We start from the raw sequence: 19,517 nt of genomic DNA on the forward strand, positions 1-19,517 counted from the left end.
TTGCGGCTGCGCCTGCTCCACCTGCCCACGCAGCCCCTCCGTGCCAAGGCTCCCATCACCTGGGTAGAGGACACAGGACAGCACTGAGCTCTCCATGGCTGCAACCAGTGCTAGATGCAGCTCTTCCCTCCCCTGCCCCCTGTGTATATCTTTGTGGTTGAATGCCGTTGTAGGCCTTTCTTGCTCAACTTCCCTTCCTGGCACACAAGCAATCTGGGCGTGGGTTGCAGCCCTGGGCGCCTCTTCTGTGCCACTCGCTGCTGAACTATTGACCTTGACTCTCTCCCTAATGAATGTCTGTGCCCAGGATCTACTCGCTGCAGCTTATTCTCCCATCATCCCCTTGGGTGGTGCTCCATGTGCTGACTGTGCATTCAAGTGCCCTATTTGTTGGGGTAAGTACAAGTTTATGGTTCTTTCCTGGCCCAAATTAATCTTTTACTAGTCTTTTTCAGCTTGCTTTCCCCTCCTCCCCCACACCCCTCAGTAAGATGCACACGTGCTTCAGGGAGTCAAACAGTATTGGGTTTTAACAGGTGTCTTTCCTTTGATTTGCCTAGATTCACATATCATTCCTGCATCTCCCAATCCAGTTAATACAGCCCCCAAGCTGGAAAATTTCACTGTGTTGTCTCAGTTCCTCAAACTTGATCCAAAGACCATGGTGGGACTTTTTCTTGCCTTGGAAAGTGCAGCAAGAGGCATCAAAGTTCAGTTTGCCAACTGCTGTCCCACCACCTGATATATGGCATCCTTTTATACTGATTATTCAACAGACTGGACTGGGTACCAAGGGAATGGAGTCATTTAAGATCGGATCATCTGAAATACTGTTAAATCCAATATTTATTCACCTTATGCAGCTCTTTTAGCATAACCCATAAATTTTGGAATGAGATTCCCCATCACTGAAGATGTCCCTGGAGGTACAGACTTCTTTACTTGAACTTCAAGGTAGTTTCTTCAGTCCACTGTTTCACAGAGGATTATAGAAATTTGTTATTCCTCCTGTTTAAAAGAAATGATAGAAAGTTGGTTAGTTTAAAATAAACCAGTTTGCTGTCTAGCTGCCTTATCTCTTCACCCAAGGCCTTATCCTGGGGAAAGCTGAACTCTCATAACATTTTCCTTTAATGAGGGAAACTGTGTCCTAAAAATTTATTCTGGAATTGACTAAAGTAATGTTAATGAAAATCACAATCTTTTTTTTTTTTTTTTAAAGAAAAGCATATTGGAGGATTACTTGATACCATGTCAAAAAAAGTTATTAACTAGTATGTCCGTAACTGGCATGGATTAACTGTGCAGTGCATTATGTTGATGTAATAATACATGAAGTGTTCTAGTCTGACCCAGCTGGGAAATGCCCATGGCTTCTGTTCATAAAGAGTAAGAATCCGGTAAAAATTCAGAAAATACAGATCTGCACCCGAAGTTTGGTCAATACTTGAGGATTTACTAGAAAACTGAAGTCTTTGGGCCATAAGTGAAACTCATATTGGTTTTCCAGATTACAGTAGAAGTGCTGTAGATTGGAGATCAATCTTTCTGTTCTTTAAAATTTAGAATTTTAATAACATTTTTACATGGTGGCGAGTTTAAATTCTGATGAATGGTAAGAGCATATTAATAAGTTTTCCAAATACATTTAATTTAATAATATATGCATTTGCAATAGTGACCCCATAGCTAAAGTTACAATTCATTCTCCATTGCCACTCCAATATGACCCACTTTCTACTTTCATCAAAAATACTAATTTCTGCCTAAAACATTTCACATGTTCTCTTGCTAGACAAAATGATTTAAGTGTTAAGCTAACTCAGGAATTTTGCAGCTATGAGGTCAAAAACATTTTTTAAAATGAAACTTTCTAAGATGCTCTCTTAAAGTTTTTTTACTCAAACACAGCTTTGTCTAGAAGCCCCAAATGTGGAATTGAAACCTGCAAGCCCCAACTGACATTCCTCACTTCAGTGAGATAACTTGTATGGATACAGATATGAATGACTATTTGTAAGGACTTGAGAACTGAGTTTCTATTCTGCAAAGTCCTTGCTGAGGACTTTTGCATTTGGGTCCTTTTAGAAGGATGGTATATGAACAGTGGGTTTATTTCTTGTGAATATCTGAACCACAAAGAAACACAATGCGTTTGCTCCTGCTGATCCCTAGGTCCCTGGAAATAGAGCAATGGGTCTTTTGTTCTCCTCCCTGCTTAGCCAGACATTATGTACACTCCTTCACTCCCCTGAGTATTACCAGGGGACCCACTGCACTCTTTGTAACTTGGACTGTGCCAGTCCTAGATTGCAATGACTCTCTTCCATGCATGGCAAATCTTAGGAGTAGCAACAGCAACTGGAGGAGCCAGTGGAAGAGGCACTGGATTGCTGCAGCTTCTTAGGTTTCCAATATTCTGAAGAGGTGGCATAGAGGTATACATGTAAAATACAGCGACATGTTCAAGACACATAGGGCATCTAATATAATGAATATATTTTTCAGTCTTCATATTCCGAAATTCACAAAGTAGCTATTTTCCACTTAAAATATCACAGTGGAGCCAGGAGGATATATATAGCTTCTGTTTGAGGGTTTCCTGAAAATCCTGATTGTCAGCTTCATTCTAGAGTAAGCTTTGTAACTGACATTTTAAAAATGCCAAAGACCACAGATTGTTCTGTCAAAATTTTCTAAAAGGCTAAGCCCTTGGATTTTGCCAGGAAAGTTTTGGCAAGCTTTTATCATATAGCATACAGATCAAGTGTCTAAAATGATGACAGACTTTGTGTTTGATATATACTGTAAATTCTGCCTTTTCATGGGGTCCCTGAGTGCCATTATACCAGCCCTTGTTATACCATCCTTTTTAATGTGCCATGTGCATTAGGGCTTGGGTAAGCACTTGAGTTGTTAAGACTCTGTGAGCGTATCCAGACTAGCACAGATGCGCTACTTTCTAGCACGGGGGAGTTTTTGACCCCAGGAGATCCCATGCCAATGCCAAAAAAAAGTGGGGTGGCACATGTGGCAGCAGTGCGCACTGCCCAAAACTGGAGCCTGGCTGGCCAGAGTCAAACTCCAGCTGCCAGCCAGGCTTTGTGCCATGGCTGCAGCCTCAAGAGGCACCCAGGCTCCAGGTAAAACTGCTGGGGCCAGCACAGTTGCTGACCACAGCCTCCCCTACCCCACCTGGGGTCACCTGCCACATGCCAGAGCATGCATGGCATGGGCATTCCCCGGGAACAAGGTGTGCCACTGCTACTTGTCCCTGGGGAAACAAATGTCCATGCTTATCTGGACGTGCCCCATGAGTCTTAATACCTTGAGGATGAATTATGTCTATAGTTTTCAATGGTAGATACTTCCAAGGACCCCAGACACCCTGCCTTTGTGACCAGCTCTTCCTACCTTCTCTTCATGGCCTACATTCATTCTCAGCAAAAGGAAATCAATCAAGTTTTAATTTCAACAGATTCATCACCTCGGGATAGAGTCACACTCAGGGAGCTGACACAAGGGACATTTTGTCATGCAATCAGGCCCCTGAAGCACACTTACAGAAGGGCACAGCTGCAGAGCACCTGAAAAGGGCCCAGTCCCATGACAATCTGAACCCTCATTACATGAGCATTCAGATGAAGGCACCCCAAAGCAAAGCACCTTCATTAACTTGTGTCAGTGTACACTGGGAGCAGGGCTGAGCTGATGCAGCCCGGCCCTGCTCCTGGTTCTGTCTTCATAATGGGAGAGGTAGAAGGGAGTGGAGGGAGTTCCACCTGGGGGGTGCCCAGACTCTCCTGGAGTGTGGGCAGGGTGGACTGGAGCCCCAGGCCCGTCCCCACCTCTAACACAGGCTAGGCAACCCCTAGACTGAGCTCCTTCTGCTTCTTTCCCCTCCTATTCTGAAGACAGTGCTAGAGCAGGGAGGGGATAGGGGTGGGGCTAGGGGAGGGTGGCTGCAGACTCACAGCTGCTCCAGACTGCTTTAATTCCCCAACCCCCGGGAACCAACAGTAAGCATAAGTTGGATCCAGGGGATCGATTCCTGCAAAGCGCCATGAGTTACAGCAGAGAGCTATACTCCCTGCAGTCTGCGCTTTCAAGGGATCTGCTACTAGGTGTTTATGTTGAAGAAATAAAGGAAAAATTAAAAGGAAGAATTAAAAGAATATAATCAACATTACATTCATGATCATATAAATGACAGCAATGAGAAAACAGAAGTTAAAATTATCTACCTATGGAAAAAAAATTAAAAAAATACAAGAAAAAGCTTGAAATATTGTGTTCAAGTGGCTAAAAATTCCTACATTTACTCGGAGCATGAAAACAGCATGAAAAAGATGATTGCTCCTGCAGGTTATTGTTCCTGCTTAGGAACAATAACCCAAAACTTTTCACATATTTACTCATGTTTTTAGCTTGCAAGTTGATCTCAGTACTGAAACCATATTTAGAAAAAGGATGCACCTCAGGTTGTCCTAATAAACAGTATGAAGTTAAAATCTTGAGCTGCTAAATTGATATAGGATTTCCCAGCTTCTCCATACACAAACAGAATAAGAAGACTCTATCCAATTGCCATTAGTACTTTGAAATGTGTACTGACTCTAAGGAGGACTTTAGTGAAAACAGTATACATTTTATGTTGCAAAGGGCGCAGCAGAAATACATTAAACTTTCAATATCTACCAAAGTTGAATTTGGTAGATCACAAACTGGTGCCTCTAGTGTGGTCATCTCAGTGGAAATATGGCTTGGTCTACTTAAAAACCAAGTGTTGACATCATATAAAAATAATTACGAGAAACAATTTAGGGAAGCTATGGAAACTTTCCAATATCAAGAGAACATGATGGATCTCAAGTATGAAGGTCATAGGTTAAACATGAAACAGGAAGAAACTGAGAAATAATTGATGGAATATAATACTGAGTTCCTTCCTTCACTTCTAGCATTTAGAATCAAACATCCATATTATGTCAAATATATATTAGTGAAAGAGGATGTATTAGTGTTGCAACAAAATGGTCAAGAATTACAGAATTAATAGCAGAGAAAATTCATAACTCTCATTTTTTAAAACACTTATACTCCTGTCCTGACAGGCTGGCTTCAATCAAGTATGATTTTAACAAATGGGAAGCATGTATCATTAGCATTTCTTGCCAACAACAATAGGCCTGGATCATTAGTAGACTGCAGACTCCGATATAGAAGCTATATTAAATGGACTCAACCCAATTTTTATTATCACGGGTTTGGTCTGGGGTGATGTAATGAGAGCATTTTAATGGACACAGGATCTGCCAACAAACATGAGCTATATCTCCAGACTTGGCAGTAACACGCTTTCAATGTCCTGGACATGTGCCCCTGTATTAGCAAGCTGAGAAACACAGCTTGAGTAAAAAAACACAGACAATAAGCAGTGTTTTTTGTTTTTTTTCCTGACAGAGAAAGCTGACCATAGTGACAAGCTAGAGGTAATATTTCCTTGGTTTGAAGTCACCCAGCAACCCTTTCTTAACATCCAGTTAGATACATGTTTCCAATTATTTTTTTACTCTAGTTCCTCTCTCTCACATGTGCGTGTGTGTGTGTGTAGTGTGCTAAACTTTGACCCTGTACCAAAGAGAAATGTGTACAAGTATTAATCATGGAACCAGTTCTGGCTCTCTAGGTCACAAACAATGGGTGAAAGCAAACAATCTACTTTCACCCATGCCGAATAAATTAGTGCAACCTTTAATCTACATAAGCCAGTCTAATTTACATGAAATAGTGATGGTCCTTAAAGAACCATAAACCAGCTGTATACTGAGGGCATACATAAGCTATTTACTCCATTCTTTATTGCTAATGCCAGTGTGAGGAGCAGAAAGAGGTTGATATATCTGGCTGTGCCAGCTTAAGCCCCTGCACAGAATTTCCCTGGAATATGGGAGCTATTTGGCAGTTAGATACCGGCTATTTGGAGATCACAGATCATCCCAACTGGTCTGCTCAGGAGAAAATATGCTCTTTGCATTTCTTTAATAAAACTAGAATGAACAAGGATGGGAATAGCCAACAGAGGAACTGTTGGGGAGGGAGGACGGCCGGGGAGGGGGGGTGGAATTAATCCACATCATTCTAACCAAAAAAGAACGTAAGGAATCAAGGGCAAAGAGATTTAATTAAGAGTAATTAACCTACATATATTTAGTGTAAGCAGCTAAAGCTCAGCAGTTTGGCCAATACTTAAGCCCCTTGTTTGACTAGAGTCCAGAGCAAGGGATAATTTGCTAGCAAGTTTGCCTGGAAATCTCTCCTGCTTTCCTTCACTCTAACCTTGGTGAGCACAACCAGGTTAGCAGGGAAAAGGGAACCTTTTGGGACCAAGGAACAGTGAACAGGCCAGCTTACAGGGGAGTTTGCTAGGAAAGGTCTGTTGGAAAGGGGACAGGAAAAGAGAGAGAGCCAGCAGATTAGGAGATCCATAGAAACTGCTGGAGGATGTCACAATCCCAGAGCTACTGCCACTGCCAGCTCTTTGTCTGCTTGCACCAGTGAGGTGTCTGCCCAGGCAGGTCCACTCACCATTAAAGCTTCCACCCAGATCCTGGTTTGGTGCTCTGGAGACTGCGGCTTGCAGTTTCCTTCCAGAGACAGCCAGGTGGGGGAGTACCTGTAATGTAAATGGTGCCTCTTGGTGGCGTCCCTCAGGGAGCAGGCAAGAGGTGGCATGGCTCTGAAGCATCCTCTGCCATGAGGAGTTCATTGATTCTATAATGGAGAGACCTCCAAGACTAAGGAGAAAGGACTGCCAGGGGCAGTGGTGATTATGACAGGTCCTAGACAATTGGAAAAGTGCAAATATAATGCCCATCTTTAAGAAACAAGAAAAGCGATCCAGAGAATTATAGACTGGTCAGTCTCACCTTGGTCCCTGAAAAAAATCATGGATAAGGTCCTCAAGGAACCCATTTCTAAACACTCAGGGGAGAAGAAGGCAATTAGGAACAGTCAGTGTGGATTCATCAAGGGCCTGATTCACCAAGATGTCTGACCAACCTGATTGCCTTCTATGATGAGATGATTAGCTCTGTGGATGCAGGGAGAACAGTGGACATGAAATATCTTGACTTAAGCAAGACTTTTGATACAGTCTCCCACAGCATTTTTGCAGCAAGCTAAGGAAGTATGGGCTGGATGAAGGGGCTGTGAGTTGGACTGAAAACTGGTTGGATCATCGGGCTCAAAGGGTAGTGATCAATGGCTTGATACCTAGACATCAAGCGGAGTGCCCTAGGGCTCAGTGCTGGGGCTTATTTTGTTCAATATCTTCAACAACCTGGAAGATGACACAGAATGCACCCTCAGCAAGTCTGTAGATGACACCAAGCTGGGGGGGGTAATAGATATGGTGGATGCTAGGGCTAGGATTCAGAGTGACCTAGACAAACTGGAGGACTGGACCAAAAGAAATATCATAAGAGTCAATAAGAATAAGTGCAAAGTCGTGACCTTGGGATGTAACAAATCCCATGCACTGATACAGGCTGCGGACTGACTGGCTAGGCAACTGCTCTGCTGAAAAGGACCTGGGGTTTACAGTAGACAATAAGCTGAATATCAGCCAACACTGTGCCCTTGTTGCCAAGAAGGCTAATTGCATACTGGGCTGCAGTAGTAGGAATGCTGCCAGCAGATCAAGGGAAGCGATTCTTCCCCTCTATTCAGCACTGCTGATGCCACATCTGGAGCACTGTGTTCAGTTTCTGCACACCTCCCGTCCCCACACTACAGAAAGGAGGGGAACAAATTTCAGAGAGTCCAATGGAGGGCAACAAAAATGGTTACCAGGTTGGGGAACATGACGAGGAAAGGGAACTAGGCTTATTTAGTCTGGAGAAGAGAAAACTGAGAAGTGATTCAACAGCAGCCTTCCACTACCTGAAGTGTGATTCCAAAGAGAATGGAGCTAAGACTGTTCTCAGTGGTGGCAGATGACAGAACAAGAAGCAATGGTCTCAAGCTGCCGCAAGGGAAGTTTAAGTTAGAGATATTAGAAAAAACCTTCTGGCTAGGAGGGTAGTAAGACACTGGAACAGGTTACCCAGAGAGGTTGTGGAATCTCCATCTTTGAAGGTTTTAAAGATCCAGTTAGATAAAGCCATGGCTGGGTTGATCTAGTTGCGGATGATCCTGCTTTGAGCAGGCGGTTGGACTAGATGATCTCCAGAGGTCCCTTCCTAATTTTCTATCATTCTGTGATTCGATTTGGAGGAGATTCAGCCCGATTCAGTGGCCGAATCTCCGAACCCAAATCAAATCAGGTGAACCATTAATCTCTCAGAATTGAATCAGAAGCCTCTGAATCTATTAGGAGAGATTCGACGATTCATACAGAAACAGAGCCTTATGTGTTTTTTCTACATACCTCAAGGTACCAGGCAGCTCGTGAATGCTGAGATGGTGGGGCAGATGGATCATCCCACGGGGCGCATGAGGGTCCCCAGCACACTTGGTGGCCGACTCAGAAGTGGACCAGAAGCACTTCTGGTCTACTTCCAGGTCTGCTGCGGAGCACGGGGGGGCCCCTTCCCCCCCCCCCCCACCTCAGCAACTGGTGCCTCCTGGTTCCGGGGGGGCACCCAGGGTGACTGATCGCTAAGCTGGGGAGGGCGGGGGGGTCCACCGTGCACTTGGCTCTGGACCTGGAAGTAGACCGGAAGTGCTTCTGGTCCACTTCTGGGTCAGCCAGCAAGTGAGCTGGGGACCCCCATGCACTCCCATGGGACAATCCATCTGCCCCACCATCTAAGCATTCACGAGCTGCCTGGTACGTTGAGGTATGTAGAAAAAACACACAAGGCTCTGTCCATGTCTGAATTGTCAAATCTCTCCTAATAGATTCAGAAGCTTCCAATTCAATACTGAGAGATGAATGGTTCACCTGATTTGATTTGGTTTCAGAGATTCGGCCATCGAATCAGGCCAAATCTCCTCCAAATTGAAATCAGCAACCAATGCTTCGCACAGCCCTATTAGTTAGCTGTGTTAATCTGAAGACAGTCAGATGGCAAAAGGCCTCTAAGCTACAGTACTTCTCCATCTCAGCTGCTCATTTTTCATGGAAAGTGTGATCCATGATAACTGCACCAGTATGGCTTGGAAATGTCATTCTACACATCTCAAGAAAGTAATAAACTTTGCAGATATTCTCTACATGACTTAACTTCTGCAAGCCTTTCCAAAGAAACTGCATTTGCAAGAATCTTTATCCAACTTCCAGAAATTCAAAATCTAGCATCTAATTTGTAACTCCTAAATTTTCTCTTCAGACTTATTAAAATCGTTCTGTGCACTGATGCTCCTTGAAAATGAATGTGTAAAACAAATATGATGTTTTTGTGCAAACTGCTTCACATTAGGTGGACACAAATGTTAATGTTTCCAAACAAACAAAAGTTTGAAAAAGAAAATAACTTTTTTTCAAGTTATTTATCTTAGTAACTGTTCGGCTGATTAACCTTAAACTTTTAGGGGAAACATTTGCTCTAGTGACAGAGCACATAAGAAAGTTAAGGAAGAAGGAGGGGAGGTCTTTTTCCCCTTGAAAGTTAGGGGTAGTCAAATTTAGGATTATAATGGAAATTCATCATCTTTTCTTAGGTACAGGATGTGTCTTACAGTTTTGTATCCACTCTCAAGTTGCTTATATAATTATTCATAACCTCTCATGTTGTATTATTCTTAGAAGTCTTACTAGAGGTATGAGTTCTTCCATCTAACAACTCCAAGTTTTATGCAAACAGCCTAAATAAAAATAAAATAAACTTTCACAGTAAGTTCTTCCTTGACTAGAGCCACACATGGAACATATGGTTATCAGCTCTTCAGAAATTCAGAGGAGGAAAAAGAAGGGGCAATGGCAGAGATCTGTTTTGTATTAGAAATATTGTTAAAATCTTAATGATTAAAAAATAAATAAATAAATAAATAAATACTCCTATGGCTGCTTCATAAAGTCAAAAGGATATTGCATAGTCCTAGTGAATAACAGAAAATGCAGGTTTTAATAATTATTATATTAGTAGAGACAAACATTCTTACAAAGGAAAATATTTGACTGAGTTCCTTCCAACTTGCACTCTTCAAAAAGTACTTAGGGGGCATGTCACAGATGCATTAATGCACCATTTCTAATATTCATTAAATGTAGTACCTCCAATGGGAGGTACTAAATTAATGTATATTAGGCTGCACCAATGCATAGTATCACATTTGCATGCTTTTTTAGTGACAATGCGCAGTAGACTGTTTTACTGCACATTCGTGTAATGTCACAGATTTTTGTGTGCCACTTTAATGCACAATAAAATAGTCTACTGCACATTTTAAAGTGCAAGTGAAGATGCACCCAGGGAGGAATAACTTTTCTTTGGAGCTATCTCCTAGAAAAGGAAATAATACACAGAGGAAAGAAAATATCCAGAAAGAGTACACATATTACAGAATCTAGAACTCTGAAAAAGTACCAGAATTCAAGAGACATGCTTGACAAAAACAATCTGTCAAGCTACTAAAAAAAAATATTTTTGGCAGGAATACCTATAAAATCCTGCTTTTCTTAAATTTAGCCTAGGAACTTAGGCTAAAAAGACAAGTTTTGTTCCTAATACAAAAGCATTCAGAAAATGAAATCGTGATATGCCACCTGCTCTGCAGACAAAAATCAGGTGCATTAAACCTAGCCTGGGACCACCAGTTTAACTTCAGAGTTTAGCTTCAGGGCCAGCAAACCTCAGTTGTTGGTTTTGTATGGACCAATTTCCATTGTTGTCACCCACTGATACAGAGACTGTTTTTGGGGAAAGTGCCTGGGGGATGATGATTCAGTTTACCGGTTGTGAACTGGGCCTCTGCCCATCTGGGCTTATAAAGCCAGATTGAGGAGACTGGGGCCACTACTGGCTATCAATGCTTTCCTCTGGGAGGGGAAGGTGCCGGTATTTTTAAGTCTGTGATTGTCCAGTTCCTTCTCAAAAAACAGTTTTTGATATTGTCTCTTCAGCCAGCTACAGTGGCAACTCTAGCCTCTGAAGGCCATTAAACAGGTAGTTAGCTGACAACTCCAGGTGTACTTGAATGCTGTTGGATCCCTAGATCCCTCAGTCTTGCTTTCATTCTGAATATAGTACAGGGACTGTTTGTGGCCTTGGTCAATGTTCTTCACCCCTGAGAAATTATACCCTATTGATCCTATTAGATTTCAGTGGCCTTTGATACAGTTGACCATGAAGTGTTGATAACATGTCTACATAACCTAGTGGGTATAAATGAGGACATTTTCAAACGGTTATTTTGTTTCCTGAAAAGAAAATTTCAGAGGGTAATGAACTGCAAGTGCAAAGTCCTCCCTTTGGGACCTTTCCTGTAGGGTCTCCCAAGATTGCAACTTGTCACCTCTCAATGTGCATCTGAGGCCCCTGGGCAAAATCATGCAGAGATTTTGAATGAGGTGTCTCCAGTATGCTGATGGCACGTAGCTCTCTCCCTCTCCTTTTCTCCAACCCAATCATACAGTATGTGTTCTTACCCGGTGCCTGGGTACCACTGAGAACTAGATGTGCGTGAACTAACTGAAAGTGAATTCAGTCAAGACAGAAGTGATGAGCAGACCTCATGTCTTGGAAGTGTTCCTGAATCCACAGCCTCGGGGTGCTCCTGAATCTCTTGCTATACCTGGATTATCAAATTGAAGCAGTGGCTAGGAGCAACTTCCACCAGCTCCATCTGGTACAAAATCTGCAAATTTGTCTTTCACTTTCTGATCTGGCCACCATCATCCATGCTTTTTTTAACAAGGCCAGACTACTGCAATATGCTTTATGTGGAGCTGCCCTTGAAAACTGGTAGGAAGCTGCAGCTTGTGCAGAACATGCAGGTGGTTCATGAGGAGCCCATAACTTCAGTGCTCCAGAATCCGCACTGGCTTCTAGTAGCTTTCCTAGCACAATTCAAGATGCTTAACCTATAAAGCTATAAATGGCCTGGATCCTATGTACCTAAGGGACTACCCTCCTCCCTTATGTTCCATCAAGATTCTTAAGGTCAGCTGAGAACAACCTACTGCAAGTACCATGTGTGCAATAAGTCTGCTTGACTAAAACACATGGGAAGTCATTCTCAGTTGTTGCTCCTCGGCTCTGGAACCTCCTCTTTGAGGCCCACAAGAGCCTGAACCTGGCCATCTTTCAGAAGCAGGCTTTTAGCAGTTTAAATTAAGCTTTTGACATTCCTTGGGGAATTGTTTGATTATTGTTTTATTATTTAATCTGTTGGGGTTTTTTTTTTACTTGTTTGTGCGTGCTATCCTGAGCTTTTGGGGGGAGGATGATGTAGTAAGAAAAGCTATAATTTAAATACACCCCCTTGTGACCGCTGAAATTATGTCTGTGTGATAAATGTTTTGGCTGTAGGCTCTATGAAGATTAGACCAAGTGTTTTTCTGTATTTGTTTAGATATTAAGCTATATGTTGTTGCTAAGAGCCTAATTAAAGTTTAAGATGTAGTAAGGCCGTGTATAAAATAAGGCCTAGTAAATTTAACAAAGCTTGAAGTAGTAAGGCCCTGTGGTGTAGTTAAAATTAACCTTATTAAAAGGAATGCAAAGCTTGTACTGCTATTGGTCAGTCTAAAGACAGCTGAAGTAAAAATGAATCTGAGTGGCTGTAAGTTATCAGTACTGTTCAGAAGCTACAAATTGGCTAAAACATCCAGAAATCATTCTGAAGGAAGATACAGCTCTGTGAAAAGGATTAGTTAGCTGTTGACCTGGATCAGGGGGCCCGTGGATCTCGAGGAGCCCAAGGGCTGAATACCAGGGTGCTTCCTGGTACCTCTTGGACAGCGCTGATCGGGGATGCCTGACTTCGCTAAGCTTTGTGGAAAGAGAAACTTGTTGTATATCGGGCATCAGAGGGGACTGCCTATAAGTTGCTGACACAAGTTATTCTTGTCAGTCATTGTTTGTCTTGTTACTACGCATAGTTGTGTTTTCGTTAAACCTTTCTTACCTTTCTACCCCCAACCATACTCTCAATCCCGAACCCTCCGCAGGCAGCTGAGATACTCCCTAATTTAAAGGAAGTTGGTAATTGAAAGATGATTCTTAAATAAGAGTTTTCAGAGGTTGCACATTGCTCCATGATTGAAGTTTGTTCTTCTCCTCATTCTTGTATGCCTATAGTTGCTGAACCTAATGATCAGACCTGAGTATCAGAAGTAGTGAATGAGAAATAACTCAAAAGAAAGTCAGAGCAAGTAGAATAACACAAACATGTGGAAGGACAAGGGCTTCTAAAAGTGATCTTCCTACACAGTTATAGCTGTAAATAAAAGGACAATTAGTCATGAAAATATTACAATCTTCACCTGCTCTTTTTATGTTGGGCAATATAGCAAAGAATAGGAGGGCATTCAGAGATGGGTCTGAGTGGTACCTCACACTCACAGATGCAGAAAAGTGACGAAGTCAAAGCATCTCACTTCTTGCATATTGTGGGGGGGAGGCCCTAGTGGTTTATAATGCTTTTACCTTTGAAAAAATTCAAAATATGAAATTGTGATACTGTCTAAATTTGAGAAGTGCTACATGCCAAAAAGAATGAGATTCCTGAAAGACACCAATTGATTTTTTTTTTCTGTGTGGAAAAACAACAGGAGAAACTATGTTACTGAACTAAGAGTGAGTAAAAACTGTGCTTTTGGGAATTTGACAATCTCAAATCTCTGATTAGCTATAGAATTATTTGTGGCATTGCAGACACTGCATTACAAGAAGAGCTACTAAGTGAGGGAGACTTGTCCCTAGAAAAGACTATCCAAATGCGCAGAAGAAACTGTGAAGGCCCAGGACCCAGAACTGAATGCACCAAATGCAGTGAACATGAAAGAATGTGGCCAGAAAAAGTCACATTGCAGGGTGGAGTGCTTCATTGGCAAGAAGAGTAAATAAGTCAGACAGCAAGTGTAGAAGACAACATGGTCCCAAATGTTGTGCTGCATTTGGAAAGCTCTGTTTTAACAAGAGGAATCATTTTGCCAGCTGCTGTGGATCCCAAACACATACACCTCAAGTGCATACTGGAAAAGAAATTGCTTATAGATATGGTAGACCCAAGGAAAAAAAAAAAAATCAAGGACCGGGACTTGATTTTTCAGTGGAAGTGCAAGGAACAGTGTGCTCATTTAAATTGATTACTGGAACTCGAGTTAATATTTTACCAGAGCATGAATACAAAAATATTAAAATGGAGAACAAAAGCGAGTCCAACAAACTTCAAAATAACTGGTTATTAAGTAACAAATATACCAATGAAAGGGAGATGCATTGCTAACACCCATTATAAAGATACAGTAGAAAATCCCTTGTTCATTGTAGACAATAATTTTGGGTCTTGTGAGAAACTGCATCTAGTTAAATGTGTGCTGGCAGCACAAGCAGACACAACATTTGTGCCTCCTGGTGATCGTCTTGGCCATCACAACCCAAATCTGGACAGTCTTTTTAGGAAGAAACCAACTGTTCCAGAACACACGAACACCCATATCCTTGTAGGAAGAAATCCACTTATGGATATGAACGCAAATACCATTATTCAGAAAAAAGAAGTCAGTGGTCTGTAACTGAACGTTGTACTACATGCCAAAGCACAGGTTCAAAAGTGCAAGTTAATCAAATCCCAGTATTAGTACTCAAGTCTATCAAGACTTGAAGGGAAAGCTTCCCACCAAGCACAAATCAGAAACTGGATCCGATACCTCAGTCTGAGAAGAAAGTGAAACCTCCTGAAAGACTCACAGGGCATCTCTACATGGGGGTGGGGAGGCAGGCCCCTTGGGAGCTGCTCCAATTAAAACACCCAGTGTCTTATGCATTCGGTGTCCCACACTTCAAGATGTGGGTAGGGATAATGAGCTTTAGTTAAAGCGCCCTGATGCCATTTTGAAACACGAGGATACTGAATACATGCAACTCTGAGGCTACTGAAGCCTTCTAATTAGAACGCTCCAGCAGACTCGATTAATCAATTACTCAAATCTGTTCTAATGCATTCTAATTAGAACATGTCTGAGCAGGCATCAGGCACATGTGTAGGTGCCTGCAGAGACTTGTTAAAAAAACTGCAGAAAAGGGCAAATAGGAACGAGAGGGTGAAAACTCACCACAGAGTGAAGTACTAGTAACTTCTTCTATGTATATGGGTGTTAACTGATTTTGGTGTGAACTGACTTTTGTATATATTGTTAAGAGGGAAGATGTAATAATAAAAGTTATAAATGAAAGATACTCCCTAATTTAGAGCAAATTGATTGTTTACAGGTGGTCCCTCAGCTAATTAGCTGTTAGGTTCTGCAGAGATTATACACGGCTCTATGATTAAAGTATGTTGTTCTTCTCATTCTTGTATGCTTTGTATTTTTTGAACCTAGTGACCACTATTTTTATTTATTTGATTTCCGTGCCATCTATAAATAAGTAAGCTGCAACACCCTTTTCAGCCAAATTCTGGATCTGAAACTTAGAAAGAAATTTGTTTTTTCCCCTTATGAGACACTGAAGTGAATCACTGGTTTACACACAAACCAATTCATGGAGGCCAAGAAAAACAGTCCATAGCTGTTATCTCTTTCCTTCTCCAATAACTCAGGTTAGTTCTGCTATAGTTTTGCATAGGTGTTTTTCAAATACAAGATCTGCGGTAGTAAGAATATTCTCCAGGTTATAATTATGTGCACAAAGTAACTCAAGATTTCTATTACCCATCTAGTGACTTTGGGACAGATCTGAAACAGTTTGGTTCTGGAATGCCGAGCACTGCACCACCAGACTTTGAAAGTATGTCTATCCCCAGGAACCTACCAAAATCATGATTGTGGAACCTGAACTCCAGCACTGCCTGCAAAATCTGTGTGTGCTGCAGGGGGGAAACTTACTGAAAATAAAATGCTGGCTCCCCAGAGGGAAAGTTAGGCACCTCTCAATGTGTTCCACAAAAAGAACAGCACACTGAGTGGAAAACCACCTAAAGCAAACACACTGGGCAAGGCATCATTTCAAGCTAGCCAAGAGATTTCTCCCTCACCCCCTCCACTTCAGAGGCAACTTGCTCTTCTCTACCAACACGCATGTTCTTCTTTGCAGGCCTAATAGCCCTGAATGTTCTTAAGACCAGTGCCTATATCCTTCCTTTCAAAAACAAATAATAGCCGCTGCTGCGCTCTCCTCCTTTTTAATAGAAGCTTAATAATTAGAGCACTCACTCAGGGGCCTGGAGAACTACATCCAGTTCCCTCTTCTGCCTGACTGGATTCAATCCCAGATCTCCAAACAGAATGCCCTATGAACCTTGGCTTCCTACAGCTTGCACGACTGCTCTAACCACTGACTGACTGAATAAAAGAGGGAAATCCTCCTCCTCCAGATGTGTTTAAAAGAAAACAGCAGCTGCCCTGGCATTTTGCATGAAATCTGATCCAGTACAAATACAATAAGCATTTTCAGAGCACAGACACTGGATCAAACCCCTCAGGAGGCAGAGACAGAGGAATGGCTTCTTTCTATATCCCAAGCAGACTTAGGCATGGCCCAGTTGCTGAGCTGCTCTGCCCTTCAAACATTAAGTTTCTGGACTTGTGCAAATGCAGAAGCTTGGGTGCTTTTAAATAAAAAAGCTGGGGGTGATGGCTGACTGGGATGTTTCAGGGTTGAAATTTTGGACTTGGGTGCTTAAAACCTATCTATGTCCCACTTTAGGTCCCCTACGTTAATTTTTCATCTGTCCTTTGACTTGGAAAAAACTGTACTAATTTACATGGACACCAGAAAAATAAACATGTATTTAATAAGGTTTTGAGCAAAAGAGAACTTTAATGGAGACTGGGAGTGAAAGCAAATGTTTAGGTTTTTCTATTTAATGGCTGCCTGAATTGATTTAAATGAACCACTGAGAGGACATAAGACCCTATCCTGGAATCAGCCCTGGTGCAAATAAATGACTGTTCAGAAGAAACAAAATCAGTTATAACAGCAACTGAATGACTTTGCCTACCGACTTGGCCTGCCCACCATGTCCAGAGGAGGTTTTAGCATTGGGAACATTCTAAGTCCACCACAGGTAAGCTACTGGAAGGGTCGAGGGGCATCTAGGAGGCTGAAGTCCAGTACCCCCATGGTAGTATTCTCCGAAATGCTTCCAGTGCCATGCACGGGGCCAGGTAGAAAGGCACAGCTATAGAGTTTCAATGTGTGGCCGAGACGATGGTACAGGGAGGAAGGGTTTAGGTTTCTTAGGAACTGGGGGACCTTTTGGAATGGGAAGCCTGTACAGAAGGAATGGTCTCCACCACAACCAAAATGGTACCAAACTGCTGGCGTGTAACATTCAAAAGGTGGCAGAGCAGCTTTTAAACTAAAAAGTGGAAGAAAATAAAATAAAACTAAAAAAAGTGGGAGAAAGCTGACAGGTATAGAAGAGCACGCAGTTCAGATCAACACACCTTACAAGAGTGAAATGATAAATAATGGGGATAAAAAACAGGGTCAGAGTAGGCAGGGTCAGCACCCCTACCTGCTGCCTAGCCACATGGCTTGATAGCTGCAGGAGCCCTGTGGTCCTGGTAGCTCCTCCACTGCCCAACACAGACACCCACTGCCCAGGCCTGAACCCCCATGCCTTCTGCCAGCCCAGGAATGTCCCCCAGACCGCAGGCAACACCACTGCCATCAGCCAAAGCCAGGGGTTGACCCCTGTACCCTATGCCAGCCTTGGGCTGGCACCCAGGTAACTGCAGCTGGAGTCTGGAGCACCCCTGGCTGCTGCAGGGGGACAGAGCAGGGCAGAAACAGTCTTGATCCAAACTGCTTCTTCCTGGCTCAGTTTGCTGCTGTCGCAGGTACACGTGTATACACTGCCCAGGAGTAGTTTACTGTGGAACAATTTGCTCTTCAGTTTATTCAGTCACAATAATTGCATGTATAGATGCACCCACACAGTAATAATGGGCAACTTTAATTATCCACAAATAGACTGCATCAATCTAACCCCAAGCTGAGATGCAGGGGTCAGTTTTTTTGACATAAGACTGTTTTGGGGAGCAATTAAATTATTCTTGACCCAGTTCTAAGTAGTGCACAGGATTTAATGCAAAGGGTAAGCATTATTGAACCTCTTAGCAATAGTGACCATGATGCAATTAGTTTTGACATTTATGTAGGAGGGGAGATAAGAAGAATATCTACCACAGTAGCCTTTAACTTTAAAAGATAAACTATACCAACACGAGGAATCTAGTTAGACTAAAGCCAAAAGGGGGCCCTGAGGAGGTGTAGAACTGGCAAACAGCATGGGAACTGCTTATGAACACCATATTGGAGGCACAAAACAAATCCATACTGCAAGTCAAAATATACATATTAAAAGGAACATGGACAAAAAAGAAAACCAGCGTGATTTAAATGGCAGAGTTGCAAAGGCAATAAACAGAAAAAAGGCTTCTTTTAGAAGATGGAAGACAAATCTTAACGGGGAAAATAAAAAAGCAGACTCTGGCTAATCAAATGCAAAACCATAATAAGACAGGCTAAGAAACAATGAGGAGAAACTTGCTAGTGACATGAAGTAATAAAAAAAACTAAGTGCTGTATTTTCTCAAATCTAAGATGAGGGCTTTTCCCCCATTCAGCATGGGAGGAAACCCCTTGCTTTAGTTTTAAGTATGGGACAGGCAAGCAGCTGCTAGGTTTTGGATGGGGCCAGGGTGTTTCTTGTGGCAAGAAGGGGGTGAGTGGAGGGGGAGGAGTGAGGGAAAAGAGATGCGAGGTGCTGTGGGGAGCACGGGGGAAAGGGTGACAGGGAAAAATGCAGGGGAAGGGATACGGACAGTGAAGGGAGCACAGGGAAAGGGCAAGGGGGAAGTGGAGTGCAGGGATGGAGGTGCATAGTGCAGAAGGTTGCACAGGGGAAAGGGTGCATGGTGCTGGTGGGAGCATAGGTAAGGGTTGCATAATAGAGGGGGAACAATAGAGAAAAAGGGCAGTGGAGGTAGTATGGGGAACACACCGAAGGGGTACACAATGCAGTGGCAGTACCAGGAAGCCCAAAACAGGGGGGAGTGCAGAAAAGGGGCAAATGGAGCCAGGGGAGCATGGGAAAGAGATGCACAGAGCAGCGGGGAGGAACTGCTGCAGCTCTGGCTCCAGCTCTGACCCTTGGGGCTGAAGCCACTATTGCCTGGCCTGGAAACGTGTTCCATACCCCAAGCCAGACAGAGTCAGTGCAACTACAAAGGTAAAGCAGAAAGGTATGGATGGAAGCAGGCATCAGAGGCGGCAGGGGGGAGATAAGGGGAATGGGCCAGGCTGCCTGCCCCCAAACCAATGATTTCCCTGCCACTATTTTTCCTGTGGGCCGCTTCACACGTCCCTACAAGACATCTTGGGGGGGGGGGGGGGGGT

The 19,517-nt window shown here is 42.9% G+C and overlaps 1 protein-coding gene and 1 long non-coding RNA gene across 3 annotated transcripts in view; both read right to left on the minus strand.

Moving 5' to 3' along the window:
- LOC102384201 (kelch repeat and BTB domain-containing protein 11) overlaps window positions 1-826 on the minus strand; it is a 7,911-nt gene extending 7,085 nt beyond the window's left edge. The window contains 1 exon segment of the mRNA XM_025206344.1: window positions 1-826. This exon segment is cut by the window's left edge and continues 21 nt beyond it. Within this exon segment, the coding sequence (XP_025062129.1) occupies window positions 1-96 (96 nt within the window). The 5' untranslated portion in view covers window positions 97-826.
- LOC106722298 overlaps window positions 1-19,517 on the minus strand; it is a 37,301-nt gene that overhangs the window by 7,085 nt on the left and 10,699 nt on the right. For both annotated transcript variants that reach the window (XR_003094502.1, XR_003094501.1), the window contains exon 2: window positions 855-1,008. This is a non-coding gene — a long non-coding RNA (uncharacterized LOC106722298). The remainder of the gene's footprint in view (window positions 1-854; window positions 1,009-19,517) is intronic.

The sequence above is a fragment of the Alligator sinensis genome, unplaced genomic scaffold (assembly GCF_000455745.1).
Source record: "Alligator sinensis unplaced genomic scaffold, ASM45574v1 scaffold52_1, whole genome shotgun sequence".
NCBI classification, from domain to species: Eukaryota; Metazoa; Chordata; order Crocodylia; family Alligatoridae; genus Alligator; species Alligator sinensis.